At 39.3% G+C, this 24,851-nt stretch overlaps 3 protein-coding genes across 4 annotated transcripts in view; all 3 read right to left on the reverse strand.

Moving 5' to 3' along the window:
• Nucleotides 1-40: 40 nt before the first annotated feature.
• LOC137878277 (MAPK regulated corepressor interacting protein 2-like) lies at nucleotides 41-10,825 on the reverse strand. The gene is made up of 6 exons (XM_068718517.1): nucleotides 10,549-10,825; nucleotides 10,288-10,469; nucleotides 10,119-10,188; nucleotides 9,466-9,605; nucleotides 8,123-8,221; nucleotides 41-427 (listed from the first exon to the last, which is right to left on the reverse strand). The coding sequence occupies exons 2-6, from the start codon at nucleotides 10,340-10,342 to the stop codon at nucleotides 357-359; spliced, it is 435 nt and encodes a 144-aa protein (XP_068574618.1). The 5' UTR covers nucleotides 10,343-10,469; nucleotides 10,549-10,825; the 3' UTR covers nucleotides 41-356.
• Nucleotides 10,826-11,020: 195 nt separating this feature from the next.
• LOC137878648 (glycerophosphodiester phosphodiesterase 1-like) lies at nucleotides 11,021-16,968 on the reverse strand. The gene is made up of 6 exons (XM_068719026.1): nucleotides 16,501-16,968; nucleotides 14,887-15,062; nucleotides 14,505-14,610; nucleotides 14,102-14,194; nucleotides 13,656-13,867; nucleotides 11,021-12,673 (listed from the first exon to the last, which is right to left on the reverse strand). The coding sequence occupies exons 1-6, from the start codon at nucleotides 16,759-16,761 to the stop codon at nucleotides 12,526-12,528; spliced, it is 996 nt and encodes a 331-aa protein (XP_068575127.1). The 5' UTR covers nucleotides 16,762-16,968; the 3' UTR covers nucleotides 11,021-12,525.
• Nucleotides 16,969-17,449: 481 nt separating this feature from the next.
• The window catches only part of LOC137878626 (dynein axonemal assembly factor 5-like), a 23,388-nt gene continuing 15,986 nt past the window's right edge, over nucleotides 17,450-24,851 (reverse strand). For both annotated transcript variants that reach the window (XM_068718995.1, XM_068718996.1), the window contains exons 10-13: nucleotides 23,730-23,880; nucleotides 21,882-22,038; nucleotides 21,481-21,672; nucleotides 17,450-17,933 (exon numbers count right to left, since the gene is read on the reverse strand). In XM_068718995.1, the coding sequence (XP_068575096.1) occupies nucleotides 17,779-17,933; nucleotides 21,481-21,672; nucleotides 21,882-22,038; nucleotides 23,730-23,880 (655 nt within the window). In that variant the 3' untranslated portion in view covers nucleotides 17,450-17,778. The remainder of the gene's footprint in view (nucleotides 17,934-21,480; nucleotides 21,673-21,881; nucleotides 22,039-23,729; nucleotides 23,881-24,851) is intronic.

Genomic DNA, 24,851 nt, shown 5'->3' on the forward strand with positions numbered 1-24,851 from the left:
GTGCATTATCAATAAGTTGAGTGAACATACCAAGACAGAGCTTCTTGAAAATACAATTTTACTGCATTTCAAAAGGAACATGACATCTCTCTTGTGAGGGCGTAAAGATGAGAGAAACCTCAACTCCGTCCTCCAGTGTGCAGTCTGACTTTAGAGAGGGGTTGCAGTTCAAAGGCGAGAGTTTCTGATTCTGTGGTTTCTATGCGAGCGTCCCAGCGCTGTCCGTCCATTTAAACCACATCGGGGCCTCTTTTTAACCTGTCACACCGGCCCAGGCCTCCTCTCCACTGTGAGCCATCCTGCTTCAGGTCTCCACTCCCAACCGTCTGTCAAGATTCACAAATCCCAGCAGAGTGTCAGGACAGCTTGTCTATGTTGGCGAGGAAACGTTTTGCCCACCATTCATCCAGATCTATGGGAACAAAGTCTGGGGGAAAAAGAAGAAGAAAGATTAGACCATGAGATCAGAGCAAAAGTCTGTTTGCAATTTTAAGGTCATTACAGCCTAAAACATTGTAGAAAGAAATATGCAGAGAAATGTCCTATAGTAATGACACACACTGAATAACAGTAGATAAATATAATATATATATAAAAATAGAGAACGAAACATGCCTTGATACTAAGTTAAGTCGTTTTTGTTTGGTTTTGGTAATATTTTAGTTTTGACGCTGAGAGGTGTTGACCATGAGTCAGTGTGTATTTACAACCATGAGTGTTTGTCGCCCTCCGGTGGTCACAGTGAGAAACTGCAACATTAAGTTAAATTCGTAGCTAACAAACTGGTTTATAATATCTCGTTTAAGTGGTTACTTCAAAAGGTAAAATCATCAGTATGTCAACAGACAAACGAATATCAGTCAAATCCATTGTGTTCTCATGCGGTCAGTTACAGATTAAAACAACGTAATACGGTATTTATATTTAGAACGACTGTTTGAATCATTTGAGGTAATGACGGAATCTCAAGTCGCCCTCTGGTGGTTACAATGAGGAACCGCAATATTTATATCAATTAAGCTAACGTCAATACAGCAATAGTAGCACACTTCCGGTAGGTACTTTCAAAATAAGGTGAAGAAAATTAAACATCATAAAACGGTAGTAATCACAATTTCTTCATTATTTTTATGAATAAGCTTTCTGAATCTGCCTTTTTATAGGACTTTGTTTATGGTATCCTATACTGTGGCATTGACGCATGATTTTTTATGAAATACTATGAGTTTTTACTAAATTGTATATGACTTTTTCATTACTTTTTAAAACATCCTATACTATTTATTATTTTTTATGACTTTTTTCAACACTATAGCTACGGTCAAAAAGTCAAAAAATGACCCAACGTGTATTCCTAAACATTTTCCTTGACCTCGAAGGAAGACAAAATAAGGTCACGGAAATATGTGAAGGAGAAATCTTAAGGATTCAGAAAAAGACAACCGTGGCACTCAGAGAATCCAACTCCACTTTCACTAAACTACATAATTATGATGCAACGGCGGAGGTCACTGATGTAGGTCTGCCATGGCGAAACTACAACAAAGGACTACAAAAAGTGCAAGAAAAATATGGCCCCATGAAATCTTTAAAGCTACAGCATGCAGGCTATATAAACAGAGCTTATTTTGGACAGACTGCTTCCCTCATGGTGTGTGAAGGAGAGAAACTGGAAACACTGATTCCAGTAGAAACTGAATATTCATTCTGTGCAATATCAATGAAACCGTTTAATATGAATATTTCCTTTGTGCAATAATGTAGATTTAATCGTTCGGTTATATCTTGCTTTTTAACAGTTTAAAGTAAAATGTATTAGAGGCCTAGCTTTGTTTTTTGTTTTTTTTAACTGATGCTTCTCGTTATTAAGAATGATAATTTGATTGGCAGTTTACTATATTTACTGTTCATTTTATTTTTTTGTATTTTTACTCATTTGTTACATGTAATGTCAAGTAAAAATAATACATATACAATTAAACTAAATGGTTGTCACATGACATTTGTAAGACATACTATTCTATGACATACTATAATATTACTTTTTTGACATACTATACTATGACTATTAAAAACATGTTACATACTATACGGTGACTTTTACAACATGCTACAACTACACTATAACTTTTTTATCACTTTCTTCTCGACTATAACTTTGTTGGGACTTTTTTCGACATACTATTCTAGACTTAATAACTTTTTGACATACTCAACTTACTTTTTTTCAGCAAACTATACAAAAAATGTTAAATAACTTTTTTCAACATACTATACTAAGATTTTTTTATTACTTTTTTGACATAATATACTGACTTTAAAAAAACAAATTCCGACATACTATTCTATATCTTTTTCAACATAGTATACTATGACATTTTCCGACATAATATTGTATTCATTTATTCGACATACTGTGCTGTGATTGTTGATGTACAATTACTTTTTTTCACATACTATACTGTGAGTTTTTTTTTAATGGCATAGTATACGATTATTTTGATTTATTTGACATACTATACTATGACATTTTTTGCGACAAACTGTTATGTCATTTTTGAATTTTTGTGTGAGTTTATTTATGACAAACAATACTAGGAGTTTTTGTTGACATACCATAATTTCTTTTGTTAAATATTATACTACAGTATGTTTTTTTTTTTAATGCACTTCAATATAAGTAATTCGTGGCACACTATAACATGACATTTTTGTGACATTTTATGGATTAATATATCATGACAACTTTTTCATGACAGGCATTGTGGCAGATGGCATTTTTTACAATACAGCATTTTTTAAGGCAAAATATATTCGCAGACTTATTTATACCACATACTGTTTTATGGCATTCTATATTTTGACTTTTTTTTTTTACTACCGGGTTTTTCAATTAAAATTCAACCAGGTCCAGTTAGAGAGAATTTCCCCACACAAAGGTCCGGAACATCCCAATAATGATTATCTGTGTAATCCTATGATTTAGTGCCATATATATTCAAGTAGCCTAGTCAAAATAATTTGATATCTCAAAAATTTGTATTGTCAGTTTTCAAATTGAACTGGATGAATTATAAATAATACATACTCTAATAATAAATCAATGTTCTTTTTTCATTTCAAGTAAAATAAGGATTGGATTAAAAAATAAAATACATAACAGAAAGCTTTTGAAGAAGCTTGAGATAAAGTACTTCAAAAAAATAATTCAACTGAATTGTCCTGCAGCTTTAAATTCAGTTCATTCAGGTTTGAAGTGATGTAAACCAAAAAAAGCCATAATATTATATTCTTCTCATCTTCTAAAAAGAGTGACATTTTTGAGCAGGGACTTTATCAGTGGTCATTGAAACCACTTGTTTCAGCTCTGTTCCTCTCTCCATCAACATCATTGATGGGCGTTGAATGAATGTGTTAGGATTCTGATCATATCGGGCTCTTAGGTTTATTTTTCTGTGCCTTAATTTCGGATTTCAGTCGGTACGTTTGCTCAAAAGATGTGTGCTTCATCTCATAGTGGTGCTTCACATTATCGCTTTTAATAAACAAACATACGAGACACACTGGTTTTGAACTGTCCATGGGCAGAATGAACATATAAGAGTCTGTCCATTCTTGGTTAAAGGCTCTGGTTTTGCTGTCCACAGTTCTCTTTTTGGAGCATGCCATGTGAAATAACTTCTCAGACTGTGCGGTCTCTCTCCCCTGTGTGTGTGTGTGTGTGTGTGTGTGTGTGTGTGTGTGTGTGTGTGTGTGTGTGTGTGTGTGTGTGTGTGTGTGTGTGTGTGTGTGTGTGTGTGAATCTCACTCAAGCCATGAGACTTATCAGAATACACATATTTGAGCAGCATCACGTGAGATAGTTTACAACGCATGCAGTTTGTCGGTGTGTCTCCTGGACTGCTGAATGAATAAAGGCTTGAAAAGCTGCGCCGGTTAAAATAGAAGCGCTCCATCAAAATGTAATAATTCTCAATTATCTATCGGTTTCAGGCCCGGATACAACAACACCTGGGTCCAGACCCGGACCACGGCCCGCCTATTAGTGACCCTTGGCTTACTATATCATGGCAGGCTTTTTATACCATTTATTTTTTTCATTATTATATATTACACTCCATTTTACATTTTTCTTTATTACATATGTTATGATATATTCTACTATGACTTTTTGATGGCATACTATGACATGTTAGGGACATACAGTTGTGGTCAAAAGTTTACATACACTTGTAAAGAACATAATGTCATGGCTCTCTTGAGTTTCCAGTTATTTCTACAACTCTGATTTTTCTCTGATAGAGTGATTGGAACAGATACTTCTTTGTCACAAAAAACATTCATGAAGTTTGGTTCTTTCATGACTTTATTATGGGTTAACAGAAAAAGTGACAAAATCTGCTGGGTCAAAAATATACATACAGCAACATGAATTAGCAATTTTGGTGACTTAGAAAGTTGTGTCAATGAAATGAGCTTCATAGCATGGCCTCTTAACTTCTTGTGAGTGATTATGAGTGACTACAACTGGTGACTTCTCTGAGGCCATTTAAATAGGGCTCATTGGATAGAAACGCCCACAAACGCTACAATGGGAAAGTCAAAGGAGCTCAGCATGGATCTGAAAAAGCGAATCATTGACTTGAACAAGTCAGGAAAGTCACTTGGAGCCATTTCAAAGCAGCTGCAGGTCCCAAGAGCAACAGTGCAAACAATTGTTTGTAAGTATAAAGTGCATGGCACTGTTTTGTCACTGCCACGATCAGGAAGAAAACGCAAGCTATCACCTGCTGCTGAGAGAAAATTGGTCAGGAGGGTGAAGAGTCAACCGAGAACCACCAAAAAGCAGATCTGCCAAGAATTAGAAGCTGCTGGAACACAGGTGTCAGTGTCCACAGTCAAGTGTGTTTTGCATCTCCATGGACTGAGAGGCTGCCGTGCAAGAAGGAAGCCCTTGCTCCAAAAGCGGCACCTTAAGGCTCGACTGAAGTTTGCTGCTGATCACATGGACAAAGATAAGACCTTCTGGAGGAAAGTTCTGTGGTCAGACGAAACAAAAATCGAGCTGTTTGGCCACAATGCCCAGCAATATGTTTGGAGGAGAAAAGGTGAGGCCTTTAACCCCAAGAACACCATGCCTACCGTCAAGCACGGTGGTGGTAGTATTATGCTGTGGGGCTGTTTTGCTGCCAATGGAACTGGTGCTTTACAGAGAGTAAATGGGATAATGAAGAAGGAGGATTACCTTTCAAATTCTTCAAGATAACCTAAAATCATCAGCCCGAAGGTTGGGTCTTGGGCGCAGTTGGGTGTTCCAACAGGACAATGACCCCAAACGCACATCAAAAGTGGTAATGGAATGGCTAAATCAGGCTAGAATTAGGGTTTTAGAATGGCCTTCCCAAAGTCCTGACTTAAATCCCATTGAGAACATGTGGACAATGCTGAAGAAACAAGTCCATGTCAGAAAGCCATCAAATTTAACTGAACTGCACCAATTCTGTCAAGAGGAGTGGTCAAAGATTCAACGAGAAGCTTGCCAGAAGCTTGTGGATGGCTACCAAAAGCGCCTAATTGAAGTGAAAATGGCCAAGGGACATGTAACCAAATATTAGCACTGCTGTATGTATATTTTTGACCCAGCAGATTTGATCACTTTTTCTGTTAACCCATAATAAAGTCATGAAAGAACCAAACTTCATGAATGTTTTTTGTGACAAAGAAGTATCTGTTCCAATCACTCTATCAGAGAAAAATCTGAGTTGTAGAAATAACTGGAAACTCAAGAGAGCCATGACATTATGTTCTTTACAAGTGTATGTAAACTTTTGACCACAACTGTATTATATTAAGACATTTTTGTAACTTTTCTTTGGCAAACTACATTATGGTATTTGTTTTAGATACTATACTATACTATTTTTGTGACATTGTTATTACGCACTATTCTATGACTTTATTTATGGCATGCTATACTATGACATTTTTGGGACTTTATGACAAAATATACTATGGCTCATTATGACCTTTTACAGCATACGATTTCATTCCAATTTTTGTGACATATTTTTGGCATAATATAGCATCATATGTTTATGACATACTACACTATGGCTTTTTATGCCATTCTTTTATATGACTTTTTATACTTGAAAATGTTTGTGACTTTTTATTTCTATAATATTTTTTATGACGTTCTATCCTATGACTTTTTTAAACGTACTATACTGTGGCACTGTTCATGATTTTTTTTTTTACGCCATACTATAACTTATTTATGGCATACTTTATTGTGAAATTTTTGTGAATTTGTATGGCTTACTATATCATGATGTTTTATGTTTTTTCATACAACTATTTTTGACATACTAAATTAGAATATCGTAATGACAAACCAAAGTATGACATTTTGTATGATTGATTATTACATACTTTTCTACTATACTATGACTTTTATGATAAAATATACCATGGCTTATTATGACTTTTGTAATTTTTATGGCATAATATACAATAATTTTTTATGACATAGTATACTATGGTTTTTTTGAGATTTTGTGTCTATGTCCTTTTTATGACATACTATGACTTTTTTTGTGACATAACATACTATGATATATTTTTGTAAATTCTAATGCCAACATTTATTTCTATGACATATTATACTATGACATTGTTTGTGAAATGTTTATGACATACAATAACTTTTTTTTTTTTTTTTTAAATCAAACTATACTACGAGTTAGTATAATTGACTTTTTAATTGCATACTGTGCGATGACTTTTCATGGCATATTATAATAGGACATCCTTTATGACATGCTATAATAGGACTTTTCTATATCATAATATAAAATGACTTTTTGCGACATACTATAACTTTTTTTTTAGCATACTATACAATTATCATCCTCACCAGACCTGGATGTAATTCTGGATACAGCCTGACCCCCTCTGCCTGATGATAGTCTGTGAGCAAGTCACTGGGAAGCTAAACCATTAGGTGCTTTATTGACAATAATCAGGATTTTGAAGAGAAGTCTGTTTTGTACTGGGAGCCAATGAAGTCATTTCAGGACCAGAGTAACATGCTCAAAAAGTGTGTGTGAGGACTCTTGCTGCTGCATTTTATTTGAGCTTGAGTCGTCCAACTGACTGTTTAAATAGAAAGTTAAAGTAGTCTAACCTGTTTGAGATGAATACATGAACCAGTTTCTGAGAGTCAGTTGGAGATGTGAATGCTCTATGACATTTGTTATGATAATGTTTATGACATACTATGACTTTTTAATGACAGTTTTATGAAATACTATTATTTTATGACTTAATTACATCTTACATAAAATACTTTGGTATGCTTTGACATTTTCTATGACTATTTTTTGGCATAATATACTACGCATTTTGAAATGATTCTTAATAAAAAAATGTTCTGCCGTACTACTATACTGTGACATTTTTATGACATCCTATACTATGAAATATTTTTGTAACATAGTGGAGCCCATAGTGTTTGACCATCAGACAATGACATTCCCGTACATCACATAAAGAAATACATAAATGAATGAATGAAGTGAAACAAAATGGCCACTCATCCCATTTATCGTGCAAGGAAAAAATGCATTTCCTCGAAAGACTGGTTGTGTAAGATTGTAATGTTGGCTACACATTTGAGTTCAGTGCTGGCTGTAGCAGGATTTTCATTATTATCTGCATATGCTAAGAATACCAATAATCCAAAACAGAACCGTACAACCCACACGGATGTGTCAACAAAGTTGGCACAACTCATTTAGACCACGAGGAGGGACAGGCTTGTGACCTCCGCTGGCTTCCCTCCAGCTGGAAGGATCAGAAGCTGGTCCACTAATCCTTGGTTTGCATGAACCAATACAACCTATTAACAGTAGGTCTTTGGGCTGTTGTCAGAAAAATAACAAAAAAAATAAAAGGATTCACCACTACTTCAAACAAAACATTCATGAAACGCCTTTGTCAAAGCACATATCCTGTAGAAAATCTCATTTGTTACGCCTTAACCATTAAAATGCACATGAATGCTCGGAGAGCATGGCACAATGTGAGGAGGACTGTGGGGAGGAAGAGAAGCTGTACTCACTGTCCATGTGCTGGCTTGGAGTGGTTTCTTTGTAGTGGACTGCTCCCTGGACCTCCTCTGGCCCCTGGCCGGGCCCCTGCTGCACCACCTCCTGCCAGGCTAAAATCACAACGACGCGGTCAGTACATCTACGACTAATAAGCTAATATACAGCATGTGGAGGTAACATACATTAAGTTGACACTTGAAGACATTCCTTTGGGCTCTTGGAAATGTTGGGACATTTGTTAGTTTTTTCAGCTAATTAATTAATCAAAAATAATCTCAAAAAGCAGATTAATCCATTATGCAATGAGTATTACAGCTAAAATAAGCATTAGCTGCAGCTTTAACTGAGAGTCTATCATTTTCTTTAATACACCTCAGATAAACAACAGAGCCTGTGAAGGAGCCAGGATTCAACATAGTTGACACATTTAAAACAGCATTATAATAAATAATGATAATCTGAACCCAAGAAAATGCAATTAGTGGGTAAAGGCAAATGTTTTTATCTGCCAAGTTAAAATCTTCTGCACCCCAGTGTCACAACCACAGCGACAAACAAATAGTCCACAAGGCCAACTGCTTCAAAGGCCTGCAACTCCTTCCACACATTTGTATTTCAAAGAATCCAACATGTGGACTGGTCCCATGTAGTATGTGTGATTCATTTTTATCTTTGGTAGCTGCACTCAGGTCATGGCTTTCAGAAAACCCTTGTTCATAGCATGTATTGAGTTATTTCAGAGAGTAAAAGAGAATGAATCAACCCTGAACAGCTCTCTTTCTCAACAGGAGGGTGGGGGTGGGTCAGGCCTTCTTTGTGTCCTTGTCCACTAAACACCAAGGTTACTGGAGTTGTTTATGAGTTGCTGTGGCTCAACACCAGAAACTAACGAGACACAGAAAGTAAGCGCAGCCAAGCTAAATGAAGTCTACCAGAGACTGAATGAGCCTGTGCATGTTAAAGAGAAGTGCTCACTCCAAAACTGGGTCACTGTGTAGAGTTTCATCCAGACCCAATAAAACACTTCACCCTGTCAGAAGTCTTTGTTGTCTTTCCTTAAAAGGGGGACAACCAGACTCTTTTCCTTCAGCACATGTCCCAGCGTGGGTCATGAGAAGTGCGATATGTGGGTGTGAAGGCATTTTTCTGCTAGGTGCCTATCATGGCTATCAGTGTCAGAGCAGCTGTGTGTGGGTGAGGCCTCAGAGGGGGAGGTTAGCGTTTAATTTAAACACTTGATAGTGAAACAATGACATTCACAAAACAGTCGACGAGGGACAGGTTGCTGGCAACAGTGAGACAATAAAAAGTGTTGTCTCGTCTTCTTGTATTTCCTGTTCATTTATTCCCTTACCGTCATAGACAAATGTTACGTTTTCCTCATGCACAGGTGTGAAGCTCTCTTCCTGCTGGTTGTCTGCGGGGAGAGCCGGAGCAGGGTGATGGTACTTCTTACCATTCGGACGGCTGAAAACTATCTTGGGTGCAGGAAGGCTGAAAAAACAACAACAACAACAACAACAACATGTCACAAATTAATCTGACGTTTTCTGCAAATCTGACAACTCTCATGTCTCAAAGTATCAGCCTTTGGGCCTGAATTCAAGCAGGGTTGGTTGTGTGGGAGTCAGATATTGAACAGCTGAATGAAGGACCATGTGCCTCCTTGACTTCCTACAAGGTCGGGGACACACACACACACACACACACACACACACACACACACACACACACACACACACACACACACACATTTAAAGGCAGCATAACAGCCCAGCAGGCAGACTGAGTCTCAGTGAAGCTACTGTGTGAAGATGTTATAAGTCATTCAGGCTGATGAACAAACGCTGTCCACTGCTGCTAGGACACTGTCATTCACTAACACACGCTTTAACGAACGCAACTTAATCTGGACACACATGAAAAAAGCATCACAGACGCACTACTGAGAGCGCTATGGATTTTCATTACCAGCAGGAGATGTCACTCTAACAGTTGCACACTTACTCAGGCATACTCCAGGACGTTTGTTTGTGCTTGAAGTCGTTTATTTTGTTGTCAAGTTGCTGAGTAGGCCCTACAAATTACAGAAAGTTCACATTTTACTTAAAAAAAACAAGACAAAACAATTGGTACCAAGTGAATGCCTGCTGGATCTGTGCGTTCAGTGTCTCACCTGTCCGTCGCTGGGTGACCAGTTTGCTGGGTCCTCTTGTAATTGTGTACATCATGCGCAGGAAGAGTCACCTGTGAAATTTCAGTTTGGCACTTTGAAGTAAGAAGTCCAGACGGTGCAGGTACAAGGGGAGCACGCTTACTAATCAAGGGCACTGTAAGTCGAACACGTTGCTCCGGGATCTGTCGATGAATAACAAAACCCCCTTAATGTGAGAAGTGTCGGTCCTCTCCTCAGCTAATCAGGCTGAATTTCACTCACAGGGCGAACGTTTGAAGCCAACGCAAATGTACAGAGCTGACATGAGACGACACAAGCCGTTTGGTAACCGCGTAGAAAACAGAACCGTGCGCCGATTTCTTCTCCGCGTAAAACCAGCAGCCGGGGCGCATCTCATCCAGCGACCCTCCCCCTTTCACCTGCCGTCCCCCAGTCCAGACCTTTAACGTAACTCACTTTGGTGCTGAAGTGTCCTGCACTTCCACAATGTCACATAACCTGAAACTGCGTCTGCCATTCATAAGTGGACGCACACCGTCGAAGCGCACTCACTTCTTGACGTTCATACACGCCTCCCTCGGCGCTTTAAAGAGACAGTGTCCCCGGATTGTAAGACATTTGTAACGCCGACTAGAGACTGAGGTCCACTATTTTCTTCACAATTCCATAAATAATGACTTCCCTCGCTACACATATTTCTGGTTGTTACATAAATAAAATGCTGTCAGATGAGTTAAACTTGCAGAATGAGAATTTATTCAATGGGGATCATTTGTCTGCTCCTCCACGTCGCCCCCATATGCCCAACGTCTCAGTGTTTACAGTACACGCAGGTGAGGTCAGGTGCACAGTGCAATCACATACACAACACTATGTTTACAATGCAACCGAGCCTTACTAGAGAATACAGTGCCTGAAAATGTGGTCAATTAAAAGATGGGTTGACAAAGATACCCAACTGGCAATTAACAGAAATCAATACAAAGAACACTCATACTAATGCTTTGTTTAAACTATAATATAGGGTTTTCTCCTAAAAGGCATTATTAACCTCCATCAGTTGTGCAAACTGGAGTTACATTCTAAAGATTTATTTCAGAAGAGGAGCATAAGATATTTTGATGAGTGATCTTATGATTTATCTCTTACTAGAATACATTCTTAACACTACATGAAAGAGAAAGAAAAGATACATGTTTATATATATTTAACTCTGAGAAACAAGTTGTTAGTGACAAATCCCCAATATCTTAACATCCTAAAATATTCTTTACTTCCAATATCTTTAAATGTGACTGTTTTCAGGCAAAACAATTAAGTTAGATGAGGAAGAAGCATTTCTCCCTCTTAAAGCTCTGAGGAGAGTTGTTTAAAGCAGCATTAGACCATTATATGAGGAAATCAAATTAACAGAAAATATGACTAAAAAGTTAAATGAAAAAAGTACAGGTTTCATGGTATCTAGTCAAAACATAATTGTGGCACTTAATGAGTAATGATAGAAGGCAGGTTACTGAACAATCAATGATCATCTTAACAGAATACAGGAGATTTTCTAGAGTCTATTAGTAAATAAATCTCATGATAGCAGGCATTGATATGTTACAAATATAATGTTACAACTATTTACACAGATTTTTTTGAAAGCCTCTGAAACATCAGAACAGAAGGTAGAAAAGACTTTTAATGGAACATAGTCCTATGTAACCTAATCCTGGTCCAGGAGAGTTATAGGTAATGCTGCTGGTAGTAGGATAAAGACAAGGAAGTATACAGCTGGGTCTTCATGGTTTACTGTATGTGTAGATTTAAAGGGAAATTACCTGTATGCCAGCTACAGGTAATGCCGTGTTCTTACCTCTACAGTAAATCATATGTATTTCTATAAAGCTTGGATTGTTCGATTGCCACAACAAAGTTGTTTAGCACCAAAAATCTAGCATCCCCCCACCTTATAATTAACTTAATCTACATATAATACATACATTTTTTAATACATATAATTTAGTATTTTATGTTCTTTAAAAGGACAATAAACTGGGAAATGTATTAATTGTGGTATTATGTAGTCTTGTCAAACTAAGGAGTTTCCAAAATGTTATCTTTTACAAGTTGAAAACACTTGAGATTTAAATCATCCCTGTCTGTGTGTGTGTGTGTGTGTGTGTGTGTGTGTGTGTGTGTGTGTGTGTGTGTGTGTGTGTGTGTGTGTGTGTGTGTGTGTGTGTGTGTGATCATTCAGTAATGGGGATCACAGTCTTCCAGCAGACTCTCAGTGATGTAGCCAATCTTCAGCAGATTTTGGTAGTAGTCTTTCTCCACAGCAGTGTTAACAATCCAGCCCACCACCTCCACACCTCGGTCTGCCCAGTACTGAACGTAATCCCTGAGCGACAGAAGGAAGCGAAAGAAAGAAGAAGGAGAAAATACATTTACAGCTCAGTAAATAAGATATGCCCCACAGCCAGACAAATATTCTTTAGTTGCAATAAGTACATGATATAGCATAGTGAACACCTTAAATGAGGCAGTGAGATATATATATATATATATATATATATATATATATAAAATACAATAAATAAATAAATAAATAAATATATATATATATATATATATATATATATATATATATATTTATTTATTGTGACTTATTTACTTTGTTGACATAGTACAAAACCATATTGTTTGGTATATTGTAGACATTTTCTCTGTATTTTTGCCCATCATTTTAACTTTATTTATCCATAATTTAGAATCTATCTTAAAACCAGAAGGGACTAAATCTGACAAACACAGACAAAAAGCCAATCAAACGAGATCAGACGGGACAATAATGACTAGGTATGATGGCAGGTCTGGATTCATTTCAGCCAAGTTTTGAGATTATGTGCAAAGGAAGGTAAGGAATCACTATGACATATATTTAAAGGAAGGATGTTCAAAAACTGGGAGACTATTGACAATAAATAAAACAAACTTTGAAAGAAGCAACATACTGAAGCACCCATTGCTGCTTATGAGGCAGTTGTGTATTTTTTATAATTTCCTTTATGCCTGGTCAGACATCCTGCTATTGATCATGTCTGATTTTGTAACTATGTATCAATGCAATATCAATCTTTTTGATTGTAAATTTTCATATTTTCTATTTTTAAATTATGTCTTTTACTTTATGTTTATTGTCACGCACCAATCACCAAGCCAAATTTATTGTATTATTTATTGTAACGTACTTGGCAATAAACCGTTACTGATTCTGATTCAAATATTCTGATCTGTGTAGACTGACAAAGACAGGTATCGTTAGGCATTGTTAGCCCTGAGCTTTGCGGCTGTGCATTTCAACGCCAAACAAATTCACCTACAGTGAGATGAAGTCTTTCTGTACGAGGATGGCAGAGACTCCACAGAGTTTCCACAGTATGTGGTGGTGGGCCCAGTCCAACAACACGTCCAGAATCCCCATCCACAGCTGACCCGATGTCGACAGGGACCGAGGAGTGCCATCGCTAAAGCGGCTCAGTCTCCAGGGGCGGTGGATGAGAGCCGTGACCACGTTGGGGTCAGTCTGGCGCATCTGTGGGCCGCAAGAGGTCGGAGTTAACAGAATACTGTTAGAATTAGAAACAGGGTCTGCCTCTTCAGTCAGGCAGTCTCTTCAGAGTATACTTTTATGACAATATGTTCAGTTAAAAGCAGCAAACCAGAAATCCATTTCATTTTGGGTTGTAGCAACAAAACACCCCCCAAAAACATTGTTATAGCTTTCTCAAGACTTTCATTTGTGTTACTCAGTCATATTTTTTGTTACCTTGTAGATGACTTTGGGTTCAAAGGAAGAAACAATGCTGGAATTGTAAAGGACTGGGAACTTCTTATACATCTCATGGAGCACTGATGCAGCCTAGAAAAGAGGATAAGTTATTAATGTTCCATAAAAACAGGAGATTAGCAACAGAACATTATTTAAATATCCAATAATAAACCATCTTATTTAAAGAGATTACCAGAATTAGTGCCTCCTAGAAGGGTCAAAATGTAGGTAAGAAAGAAGGCAATCTTAGTGAGCCTCATGGCTAGGAGGCCGATTGAATTGTAGAGACATGGCAGCTATAACTTCTCTGAATTAAGCATATCTTAAGGCTACAGCTAGCCTACATCATTGTTCCATATATGTATGTATCCATATATTTGTATGAAGTCCTTTTTAGTACCTTATCAGGTTGACCTTTGACATCAAAGAAGATGGTCAGCTGGTGTCTGATGCATTCCTCCACTGCCTCCTGCAGAGTTGGGACCTTCTCCCCACTGAACTTGTCCCTGGAGATGAGATTTCTCCCTTATAGTCTTTCAAATTTGTGACAAAGCATCTGAGTAGAAATACTTTAAATGGTGACATATTTGTGAAGGGCTAGGCCAAGGGATCTGTCATCATGAAAACTTTATTTCTGCACCTCACATTTTCTAATATGGGGATCTCCACAGATGTCCAATCAAGTACATCTTATGTCATGGTACCACTGTCCTTTGTTTCTTTATCCAAACATTAAATCACAAGCTAGACTAGTAGAAATGACTGTTTAATGTGCAGCTTACTTCAGCCTGTGATGAGCAGCAGCATCTAGTTTCTTAAGTTGGATCAACAGCAGATTGCTAACTGGTCCAGAGCCGTTGGTGGTGCGGTCCACAGTCTCATCATGCATCAGTATGGGCACTCCATCTGCTGTGAAACTCAGGTCCAGCTCCACTCCAGTTGCCCCGTTTCTACTGGCCTAAAGCAGGACATCACAGGGCATAAGAAGATGTAAAGACAGATTTCTTTGCAAAATGGAAATTTTAGAAAAAGGTAGAAAAATGGTTTTGGATTGGGGTTGGGAACAACGGGAGAAAACGAGTAAGTAAGGCAGTTCAACACAGTAAGTAAGTATTTAATATAAAGTAATAAGGATATTTCTTGGCAATTAAAGATTGTTTGACTCCATTCTCATGTGGATAAAACACTTAGCCTAACTCTCTCTAGCCCTTGCCTTTTATAGTAAATGATCGGAAGATTGTTTCACTAATTTCTGTGTTTGACTGTTAGTCAATGGTAGAGGTTCAGTATTAGTATATAATAGGAGCTATGACTACTTAAAAAAACACTGAATTATTCAATCAATTAATATTCCCAAACATAAAAAAATTAAAAAATGACTGATGGCTTCTTAGCTTGATTACAAAGACTGAGTAACTGTAATTCCAAATATAATTATTAGTCAAAAGCGATCCCTAGTGGACAACTCTGTAATTGACACACACACAAAAAAAATCCTGCTAAATTTCAAGTCATTTACAATGAAAAATAAATTCATGGACAGACCCCCTGCATACTCTGCATGTCAAAAGGATGCATATAAATGTCACCAGAATGCCCACAAATGGTGCAAACCAGAGATGCTTGCCCATGGTCAGTAATACAGACAAGGTTCAGTAGCAGCAAACTGGAGCTCTCCTCCATCATTATCAACTCCAAAACAGCTGTTTCAGTACTGAGCCCTTCACAAAATCTAGAGCACAATTTATGTCATCTTATCCTCCAATTTCAATAGCTGACAAGGGAAGGTTCAATATGCTAATGGTGAGAAGAGGCTTGCTAGAACAAAAGAAAGTCATCCAGAGGTTAAGAAACTAGACAGGTGAGAGGTATTAGTAAGAGTAGAGCATAGGATGCTAATTGCATGAAGGACAGTTATGCCACAAGCACAGCTGATTCAGCACATTCAGTATGTGAAAAAACAGAAACAGAGGGTGGAGAAATGGTTTATAGTGTGCAGACTTCATCATGAAGATGGAATCAATTCATAAGAGCATAATGAGTCACCGATCCGATGGAAAAAAAAAACCCTAACCAGCTATAGTCTCCCTGTCCATTCAGAATTGCAAATGTGGTGCTCAGGTTACACTGCAAAATGGGAAGTCACGACATGCAAAGCCTAAACAGTTTAAGCCATCAATATTATTGCACCAAATCCGTCATTGGTTTCATATTATTTTGGGGGCTCCTTTGCACCTGCAGTGCTCTAGATTCCAACAGAAACTAAAAATAGAAAAGTATTTGGGTGTTGAATATGTAGCCTACATTTCTACAGCCTATACTTAAGTTATATAGTAGGGCACACAGTTACAGCTCCATATTAGCATCTAAACAGAAGACTGATGCCTGCATGCCACCTCTCTGATCGCTGCCAAGGTGTTCTCCGGAGCGTCGTAGCTGCCTCCGCGGAGCGCCACCACCGGGACGCCGCCCGATGGAGCCCTGGGCCGGAGGACGCGGCCGGCCTGGTCCGCTGGCACAGGAGGAAAGCGGAACATCACCATGAAAACGTAGAGGAATGCTGTGAGCAGAGAGGCTCCGGTGGCGCTCCGCGTCCCCAACACCACCAGCAGAAACACCGCCGAGAAATACACCACCTCATCTCCGATCTGCAGCATCTTGAACAGGCCGGACGGAATATTTATGTCACGATCGGACCGAAAAGAGTCGTCGTTCAGAAAGACGCCATGGCCGAAGCTCTGTTGTCAGCACCCAGGTGACTACATGGTGGAGGGAAGGACAGCAGATTACACGCACATAAAAGATGACTGAAAATTAGCAGCTCATTTCGTGAATGTGCAGAGGATAGATGGGAGGATGGAGAGGTAACGTAACTTTGAAAATAAAAATATATATATAAAAAAAAAAAAAAAAAAAAAAAAAAAATATATGAAAATATATATATATATATATATATATATATATATATATAAAATGACAATTAGTCCGTTGTTTTAACACAGCTTATATAGGGGAAGTGACTTTAGGATAAATGTGTAATGTGCTCTTTGGATTTTTACAATTTGTATAGAAACTATCCATGAGTATTACTGTTATATACATGTAATGATAGTGTCATTCAATATTGATAAGATTCAGATGTATTTGAATGCAATTTGTACTTAAACATCTCAATATTTAAGTATTGTTTAATAAAAAGAAGAAAAAAAGACAAACACATGACCCAGCTTCTCTTAGACTCAGCACCATCTGCAGGCAGGGATGGTGAGAGTTTGGGTACAGGAATTCACAAAGAGATCTTATGAGTGTATCACATTTAAACACAACCACAGTGCATCAAACATCCGTTTGTTTTTATTAAAACCAAACATCAGAACCAAAGGATTACAGTCACAGGAATGAATGCAGAAAAACAGTACTTGAACAAATGGTCAAAAGAATATTCTGTATTAAAAGGGATATTGAAAAGTTCAACTATAAATAAAAAACAAGTCATCTACTCACCCACATGAGAGCTAATTAATTTAAGGCAAGTATTTTCATTTTAAGGGGAACGAGTCCTAAAGTGAAAAACACTCCATCGTATTATTACCATCACGTCGTTGTTAGAGGTTGTTCATCAATGTTGTACAATTAAAAGAGATAGTTTTTTGAATTAAGGCACAAACGTCATGTCACTCAGGACACTGTGCTGTGGTCTCTGTGAGCAGTGAGCTGATGTGCTGCAGCAGCTGGTCGCAGTAAAGAGGACTCCGCTGTTGGTCTCTCACTGCCTCCGCCTCCCTTCTCAGAAGTGCCGGGTGGACCGAGCTGCCTTTCTTCAGAACCTCTGGACACACACAAACAGATAAACAACCAAAGACTCAGGAGAGGAGTCGGCACTCAGGATATGAGATGAAAGAGGACACACTCAAATAGAAGCAGAAATACTACTTTTGCATAAATATCCTCCATAAAAACTGCAGAAACCAAAGTTTTGACATTAAAAGCACACAAAAGTATTGATTTCTCATCTTACTCTACAAGAAAGTCAATAACCTCATTGCCCAAACTATTCCTTTGAGCTGAATCCTTCAGGGGAGACCCACTTAAGTCCAAGTATGGAAGTTTGTGACCATCAGATCAGTTGATGGTCTGATCATCCTGCTCTGTTGCCTTTGTTTAAATTATTCTTCCATGTTGCTTTTGACAATCAATCAGGTCAATTTCTCTACATAAAACATATACCTAGAGTAGGGGAAGAGTTTCTCTAAAATTTAAATACTCAGCAAAAATGGCTTTTTTCACATTCAGGCACATCAAACCTAAGTTTACTACAAATCCTAAATTAAGTTTGTAGTTTCTAACATGGTACAGGTAGATAGATAATCTCTTGATTTGATGTTTTCTGTAACAAAGTCAAAAAGCAGTTATGACGCCAGCAGATGGCAGTGATGAACTACAATACGTGAACTCTGCAACTCACACATATGTGTGCAGGTGCCCCTTTCTTCCGCTGGGAGGCAATAATCCTCTGTTCAAATTTTTTTTCCTCCTACTGTTCCCACACCTTCTGCTGATTTTCAGAGGTATATTGAATTACTTGAATTGCTGTCAATGGGTAAATGCTTCGGAAACCACAATGCAAAAGTGCTGTTCCAGTGGCGACACGCCATCACTCTGGATGAGTTAGCTCATGTAAACTCATCATCCGATACCCGCCTTTGTTCTTTAAGGAGATGAAGGGGATCTTTAGCTTTTGTGTATACTGTACTCAGATAGGATGGAGGTGGGACTTTGAATTCAAGGAGAACAATGATGACTTGTGAGAAGTGAGCTACACCAGTGCCAACAGTCTGCGTGATTGAGCAGGTAGCAGCCTTGCTGCCAGGACGTCAGGATTATTAGGGTGGAGGACTAGATGAGTGAGAGAAGGAGGGATGAGAGGGAGACGGGGAGGGGGTGCTGTCCATCATGCTGTCAGGACATGCTGCACAAGTCAAGCCACTTCACAGATATGCATTTGAAACCCAAGAAGCATAAGAATGGGATCAACTATTAAAGGAACAAAGAAAGATAGAGAGGAAGAAAGAGTGTGAGGAGGAAGGAAAAAAAAGAAAAAAGAAAAAAGAAGGCTTCAAACATAGCCATGCATGAGAGTGAGGAATGCCTCCACATTTGCGGCGCAGGCGGTTACGGGTGCTGTCAGATACAGACGATCACTCGGCAAGATGTGAGGTCATCTCCTTTCACAAAGAGACTCCGAGCTGGCTAGGAATCTACTGTACTTCATGGAGATCGCAGTTTGAAGAACGTTGCTACACACAATGGCTCATATTTGTATCTTTACGTTTGGGCCAGAATTTGTTCCCACTGAAAAGGAAATCTTTTAAAAATAAATGGGTCACACATATACTGTTTATATTGTTATTAAAAAAGAAAGAAAAGGATATATAATCTCTTACTCAAACAGGATTAAATGCATGTTTTGGGTGGTTTAGTGCTGTAGTGAGTATTTACAGCAGCAGGACAGTGTATTTGGGATCAAATGAATAAACTACAGAACTCATGTTCATCATAATAAAGGAACATGTCACCCAGTGCAATAGTGTGGCTCATTGATGTGTTTCTGGATGACAACTCTGGCACAGAGGAATAAGATCAATCATTGACATCAGGCAAACAGACAATACTTGTTATCAGGATCAATTCAATAATGGTTTTGGTTCTGAAATACAAACAGACTTATCTTTTGCCTAGTATCAGTTTTGGTGAGCAACTTATTGCCAGATCATAAGTTGAACATAAATCATATCCAGCACGAGTTGAAACAACAGAGAAAATATTTTTTTTTTTATAATTTTCATGTTTAAACTAGAACTTACAGAATTATAGTATTGATTTTTAAAGTAAATCCTGAACCTACAGAGGCACGACACGCAAAATCACTCAACTACAAGAAATACGGTACAGTATGTGGGCGAGGGCCGGTTCATGAGTTGATTTACATGTGTTATTCTGCCTTCTGCAGTCAAGGTTACAGACACTTTGATAACTAATGACATCAACAAAAATGTTTATTGTCCTTGGAAGGCTTTCAAAAGCTGTCTTGCAGCGCTAGAATTCATGGTATGAAAACTACTGCTGCATCTGGTGAGTGTGTGAATGCCCTCTCCTCTCTTTTTTTCCTCATTTCTTCTATGTGAAGCAGTATGAAGATGAGAGATCCTGTAGAGAGGCCTCTCTGTGCTGGCTAAGGCTTCAGCCCTCACCTGCATCCTGTCAGAAGTAATGACAGCTAACATCCATGAGAGTGGGAGAGAGTGAAAGACCAGAGGAACTGAGCCTTGGTTACACACTTCAGGAAAAAGCCACTCAGACTTTCCACTGATACGTCAACAAACACAGCCGTGAAGCTAAGGGTTTGTCTGAAAACAGAGTATGAGGTGAGGAAGTTCGACGGACGGATAAAAGACGAAGGGATTAAGCGGGTGAAGGGGGCTCCCCATGTGGTTGTCATTAGATGCTCTGTGTGGAAGGGACATCCTAGGTAGGGAGGCAGAGATTTGAACACAAACAGCCCAGTCTACCCCAGGTGCACTGGTGGTGAAGTTCACATATTGACCTGTGAAGTGTCTGTCTCATGTGAGTGCTTATCCATATCTGGATCTTGTGTTTCACTCGAGGGCCACCTCCCATTCAGCCCCTAAGGGCTTGCTTTGGCAGGAGGAATTGCTTGAGGTGCTTTTGGTGATAAATTATGTGGAAAAGAAGGATAACAGAGGTTTTGGAAAAAAAAAGGTGGAATCTTCTGGCAGCGAGCCAGGCAATAATCTAGTGTTTGATAGAGGATACCCCTATTTCCTCCCATCCTTCTGTGAGTGTCTGGAACACAGCAGGAGGGTCTACAGATCATCACGGCAAAACTCTGCTTTCATCGTCACCATCTTTACTGTCTGTATCAGCTGAATATGTTTATCAGATAATTCCGGTCATAAGGTCCGTATCACACAGTAATTTCAAGCCATATACAGTATACTGTATGCACACGAGGATCCTATAATGTTATCTTCACAATCCCTCCTCATTCTTATCAGCGCTAGTATCAAGGACGGTCAACAATGCATTAAAGGCCAACTATAAAACAGTTTGCTATTCTTGACAAGATTGATTATGATTCTGATAAATAGTCAGGCATCATAAAGAGTTCAAGGAAAGGCTTCGGTGCATTCCACACAGAGTAAATCTTTTCTAAGATCCAGACTACTCATTCATTTTTACACACAGCATTATAGGACCATGTGTATGTCCTCCTGTTAAGCCTTTACCTGTAACTACCTATCAACACTCTATCCTCATCTGAGGTTGCAGGTTCAAAACACTCATTTCAATCTTACCAAGCACTTTGTCCTGGACTGAGCTGTCGGGGTCATCCAGGTGCAGGAGGAGCTGCTGGAAGAGGAGCTGCAGATGAGCAGCACAGAACTCAGGGTTGTAGTCTTTGGTTAGGCTGGACAGCCACAGCCCGAGGGCCTGCAGGGCAACGCTGCGCACCTCCTCACTGCTGTCGTCCAGACGCTTCAGCAGCACTGTGGAGGACAGACAGCCGCACACAGAAAGTAGATCAGAAACAAATCATTCTAAACAATTTCACTGTTAGCGTGGGTTAGCTACTTTTAGTCTTTATCTTCATTATAATAACACGTGATTTTACAGAATTAATGGTAAAGTGCACATTTCAGCAGGCGGTGTGATAAAATGTAGTGCATTCATTTGTGTGTGTACATTCTACACCTACTGGGATAGATCCTGTTGAGCGCCTCTGGGTGTAGATTGGCTCCTATGAGTCGGAGTATGGCTGACAGGGAGCGACAAGCCAACAGTCTGCCCATCTGAGAGTCTTCTTCCAGGGCTGACAACACCTGGGGACTCAGTTTCTCCTCCAGACACAGCAGCTGCACACAGAAAAGGCAGAGACCAGCATTCAAATCAACAAGTTCAATATCTGCCCATATGTGTGGTACAATTTAAAGTCACTAAAAGGAGATTAAAGCAGTTTACAAAACGGTGGTTTTATGTAATAAAGTTACTATTTTTTTCATGTAGTGACTGCTTTGAGGCTGCATAGTCAGGACCACTTATTTTAATTTCCCCCTTTTCTAAAAAAATGTACTTCCATTTAATTTACAACCCTTAGTTTGATGATAACTAAGGGTTGTAAATTAATAACTAAGGGTTGTAAATTAAATGGTAGCACATTTTTTGAGAACTAGAAAAAACAAGGCTGATTAGTGAAAGTGGCAACACATACCGAGGAAAACTCTTTTTTTTCTCTTCAATTTCCAGACTTTTCTTCAACTATTTACATTGATTTATGCAGTTTTTTGTACCAAAGTGAAATATCACCTGAAGCATGACAGATTCACATCAGGCCTGGATTAGTTTATACAGACGGGCATGGAGCCCAACTTCAGAAGTACAGCGTAGACCGATGTTTTCATCACACCAACAGATGAGAAACAGAGGAAATGGACAAACAAGGTGAGGCTGAGCACACAGAATCACAAGCCAAGAGCTAATGGCTAAAACCTCTGTAGCTGTGTCTGTTTGCTATCGAAACTGTGCGGGCGAAACAGTAAAAACGGGAGCGAGGGAATGAGACAGAAAGAGCAGGAAAATTTGGCAGAAAACAGATTCGGCATTACATCAGTGACAATCTGAGAGTGCCGAGTGTAACTAGAGCTGCTAATTGTTTTCACAGGGAGTAGTGAAGAAACAATGTCCTTCAAAATGAAATGCTGTTTGATGTGCCCGTGGAAACAACACATAACCTTCTGTTTTTATACCCATAAGGACATGTTTATTTCAGCTATACTGCAACCTAATTTTGAACCTGAACTTGGAAGGCAACACTGCCCTGTTTAGCCACCACTTTTCCAGATTTGTTATTCTTGTGAGGATGTTTGAGTGCCATTAGATATTAAAAGTTGGATCACACACCTACACCCACGCTTACATTGACCCCCAGCTGTTTGCTTTGCCTTGTAGTTAAAGACATGTGAATAGAATAAGTGTGTAAGCCGGTTTAAACTGGTCACTCTACACAAGCAAGGGCAAACACAGCCATATGTGCGTGTGTGTGTGTGAGCACAAATACTGTAACTGGGCACATGCTCGGACAGGCAGGTGCAAGGGCATGTCCCGGTGATAGATCCTACGTACAACAAGGGCCCAGAACAGGGGAAGGTCTGTTCCTTAGGGACAAAGGTATGTGAACCCGCTTGCCCCCACGTACACCTGCTACCTGCCGCGGCCAACTCTTTCAGCCAAGCGGAGAAAGATGGCAGATATATTTTCCTAAATGACCAAGTGGGAGCATCTATTTTGTTGTGAAATGGACAAAACAGAGAAGTAAATGTCAACTCCTAGTGGATTAAAAGAATGCACTACCACATCTTTTCCTTTACAGCCGAGTCAATAAAAAGTGTTTCTGCAGATTGGATCAGGAGTACGTACTACTGGAGACCTTTTATATCTGGTGCTCGCATCCAATGCTCATTGGTCCTTCTGCACAGGTGGAAATAGCTGTAACACCCTGGGTGTCATATGTGCACGGCCCCTGCAGCGTTTATGAGTGTGTATGTACCTGTCCTGGTGTGATGGCCCCTCCATGCAGCAGGGCCAGCAGACAGCTGAAGGCTGAGGTGCGGACGGCAGCAGCAGTACGACCTGCACGCCACACCAGGTTAGGAAGCAAGACGTCACACAGGAACTTCTCTGACTCATCACGGAAATGCCTGGAAGGAGGCGGAGAGTACAAATATTGAGACAGAACAGGAGCAGATAAAGACATTTCTGTTGCTTCCTGTAGGAGGCCGATGGCATTTATATAATTTTAACAACCAGCCAGCAATACTGCCAATTTTGAGGAGAAGTGAATTAGGATGGCGGTTGGTAATGCATCCATCTATTATCTGTAACTGATCATCCTGTTCAGGGTCGCTGGGGGGCTGGAGCCGATCCCAGCTGACATTGGGCGAAGGCAGGGTTCACCCTGGACAGGTGGCCAGACTATCGCTGGGCTGATACATAGAGACAGACAACCATTCACGCTCACATCCACACCTACGGGCAAGTTGAGTCATCAATTAAACTAAGCTGCATGTCTTTGGACTGTGGGAGGAAGCCGGAGAACTCAGAGAGAACCCACGCTGCCAAGGGGGGAATGGCTATACTGCAGTCACTTTCCTACACTTGATGTAAGGCAGAAGGGGGGAGTGCAACATCTGGGTGTCCTCCTTTCCCTTCTCCCTCTCTTTTACACTCTGACATTCTGTCCCACACTACCACAATCTGCACTGCCCTTTTGCTCCAAACCAACTCCACCAGCTCTGGTAGATACCTCTAGCCTCAGACTGTTCAGCTGGTGTCACAACTTGTCATGACATTAATGTGCTAAAATGTGGTGTAATGTTTCAGTGCCAGTAGGGGGAGACTGTGTGCCACTAATACAGCAAGGACTGTGTACTGCTGCTCAGTCTCTTCATCTTGACAGGTGTTGAAAGCTCATCATGAATGATGCCAGGAAATGGAGAGACATTTTTCCAAATAGAAGGGATGATGTCCAAAAGAAAGAAAAAAAAACAAAAAAAAGAAAGAAGAAAAGAGCATGACTTTACCTTTATCTTGTATGTCCGTGCACTTTTGTGTAGGTCACAAAGCAACTGCAGAGCACACAACCTCAGACAGAGGTTGTCATAGACTGGGC

Source organism: Cebidichthys violaceus, unplaced genomic scaffold, assembly GCF_023349555.1.
Source record: "Cebidichthys violaceus isolate CVI_PGR_0920_01 unplaced genomic scaffold, fCebVio1.0.p SCAF_23, whole genome shotgun sequence".
Classification (NCBI taxonomy): Eukaryota; Metazoa; Chordata; class Actinopteri; order Perciformes; family Stichaeidae; genus Cebidichthys; species Cebidichthys violaceus.

What these genes read in the sequence shown, in the direction of transcription:
- LOC137878277 (XM_068718517.1), bottom strand. Translation starts at nt 10,342, where the DNA reads ATGATGTACACAATTACAAGAGGACCCAGCAAACTGGTCACCCAGCGA. An exon ending in CGTAACATTTGTCTATGACG is followed by an intron (nt 8,222 to 9,465) that starts GTAAGGGAATAA and finishes TTGTGATTTTAG; the next exon opens with CCTGGCAGGAGGTGGTGCAG. An exon ending in TCCAAGCCAGCACATGGACA is followed by an intron (nt 428 to 8,122) that starts GTGAGTACAGCT and finishes TTTTTCCCCCAG; the next exon opens with ACTTTGTTCCCATAGATCTG.
- LOC137878648 (XM_068719026.1), bottom strand. Translation starts at nt 16,761, where the DNA reads ATGCTGCAGATCGGAGATGAGGTGGTGTATTTCTCGGCGGTGTTTCTG. An exon ending in CCTTGGCAGCGATCAGAGAG is followed by an intron (nt 15,063 to 16,500) that starts GTGGCATGCAGG and finishes GTCCTGCTTTAG; the next exon opens with GCCAGTAGAAACGGGGCAAC. An exon ending in TCAAAGGTCAACCTGATAAG is followed by an intron (nt 14,195 to 14,504) that starts GTACTAAAAAGG and finishes CCTCTTTTCTAG; the next exon opens with GCTGCATCAGTGCTCCATGA.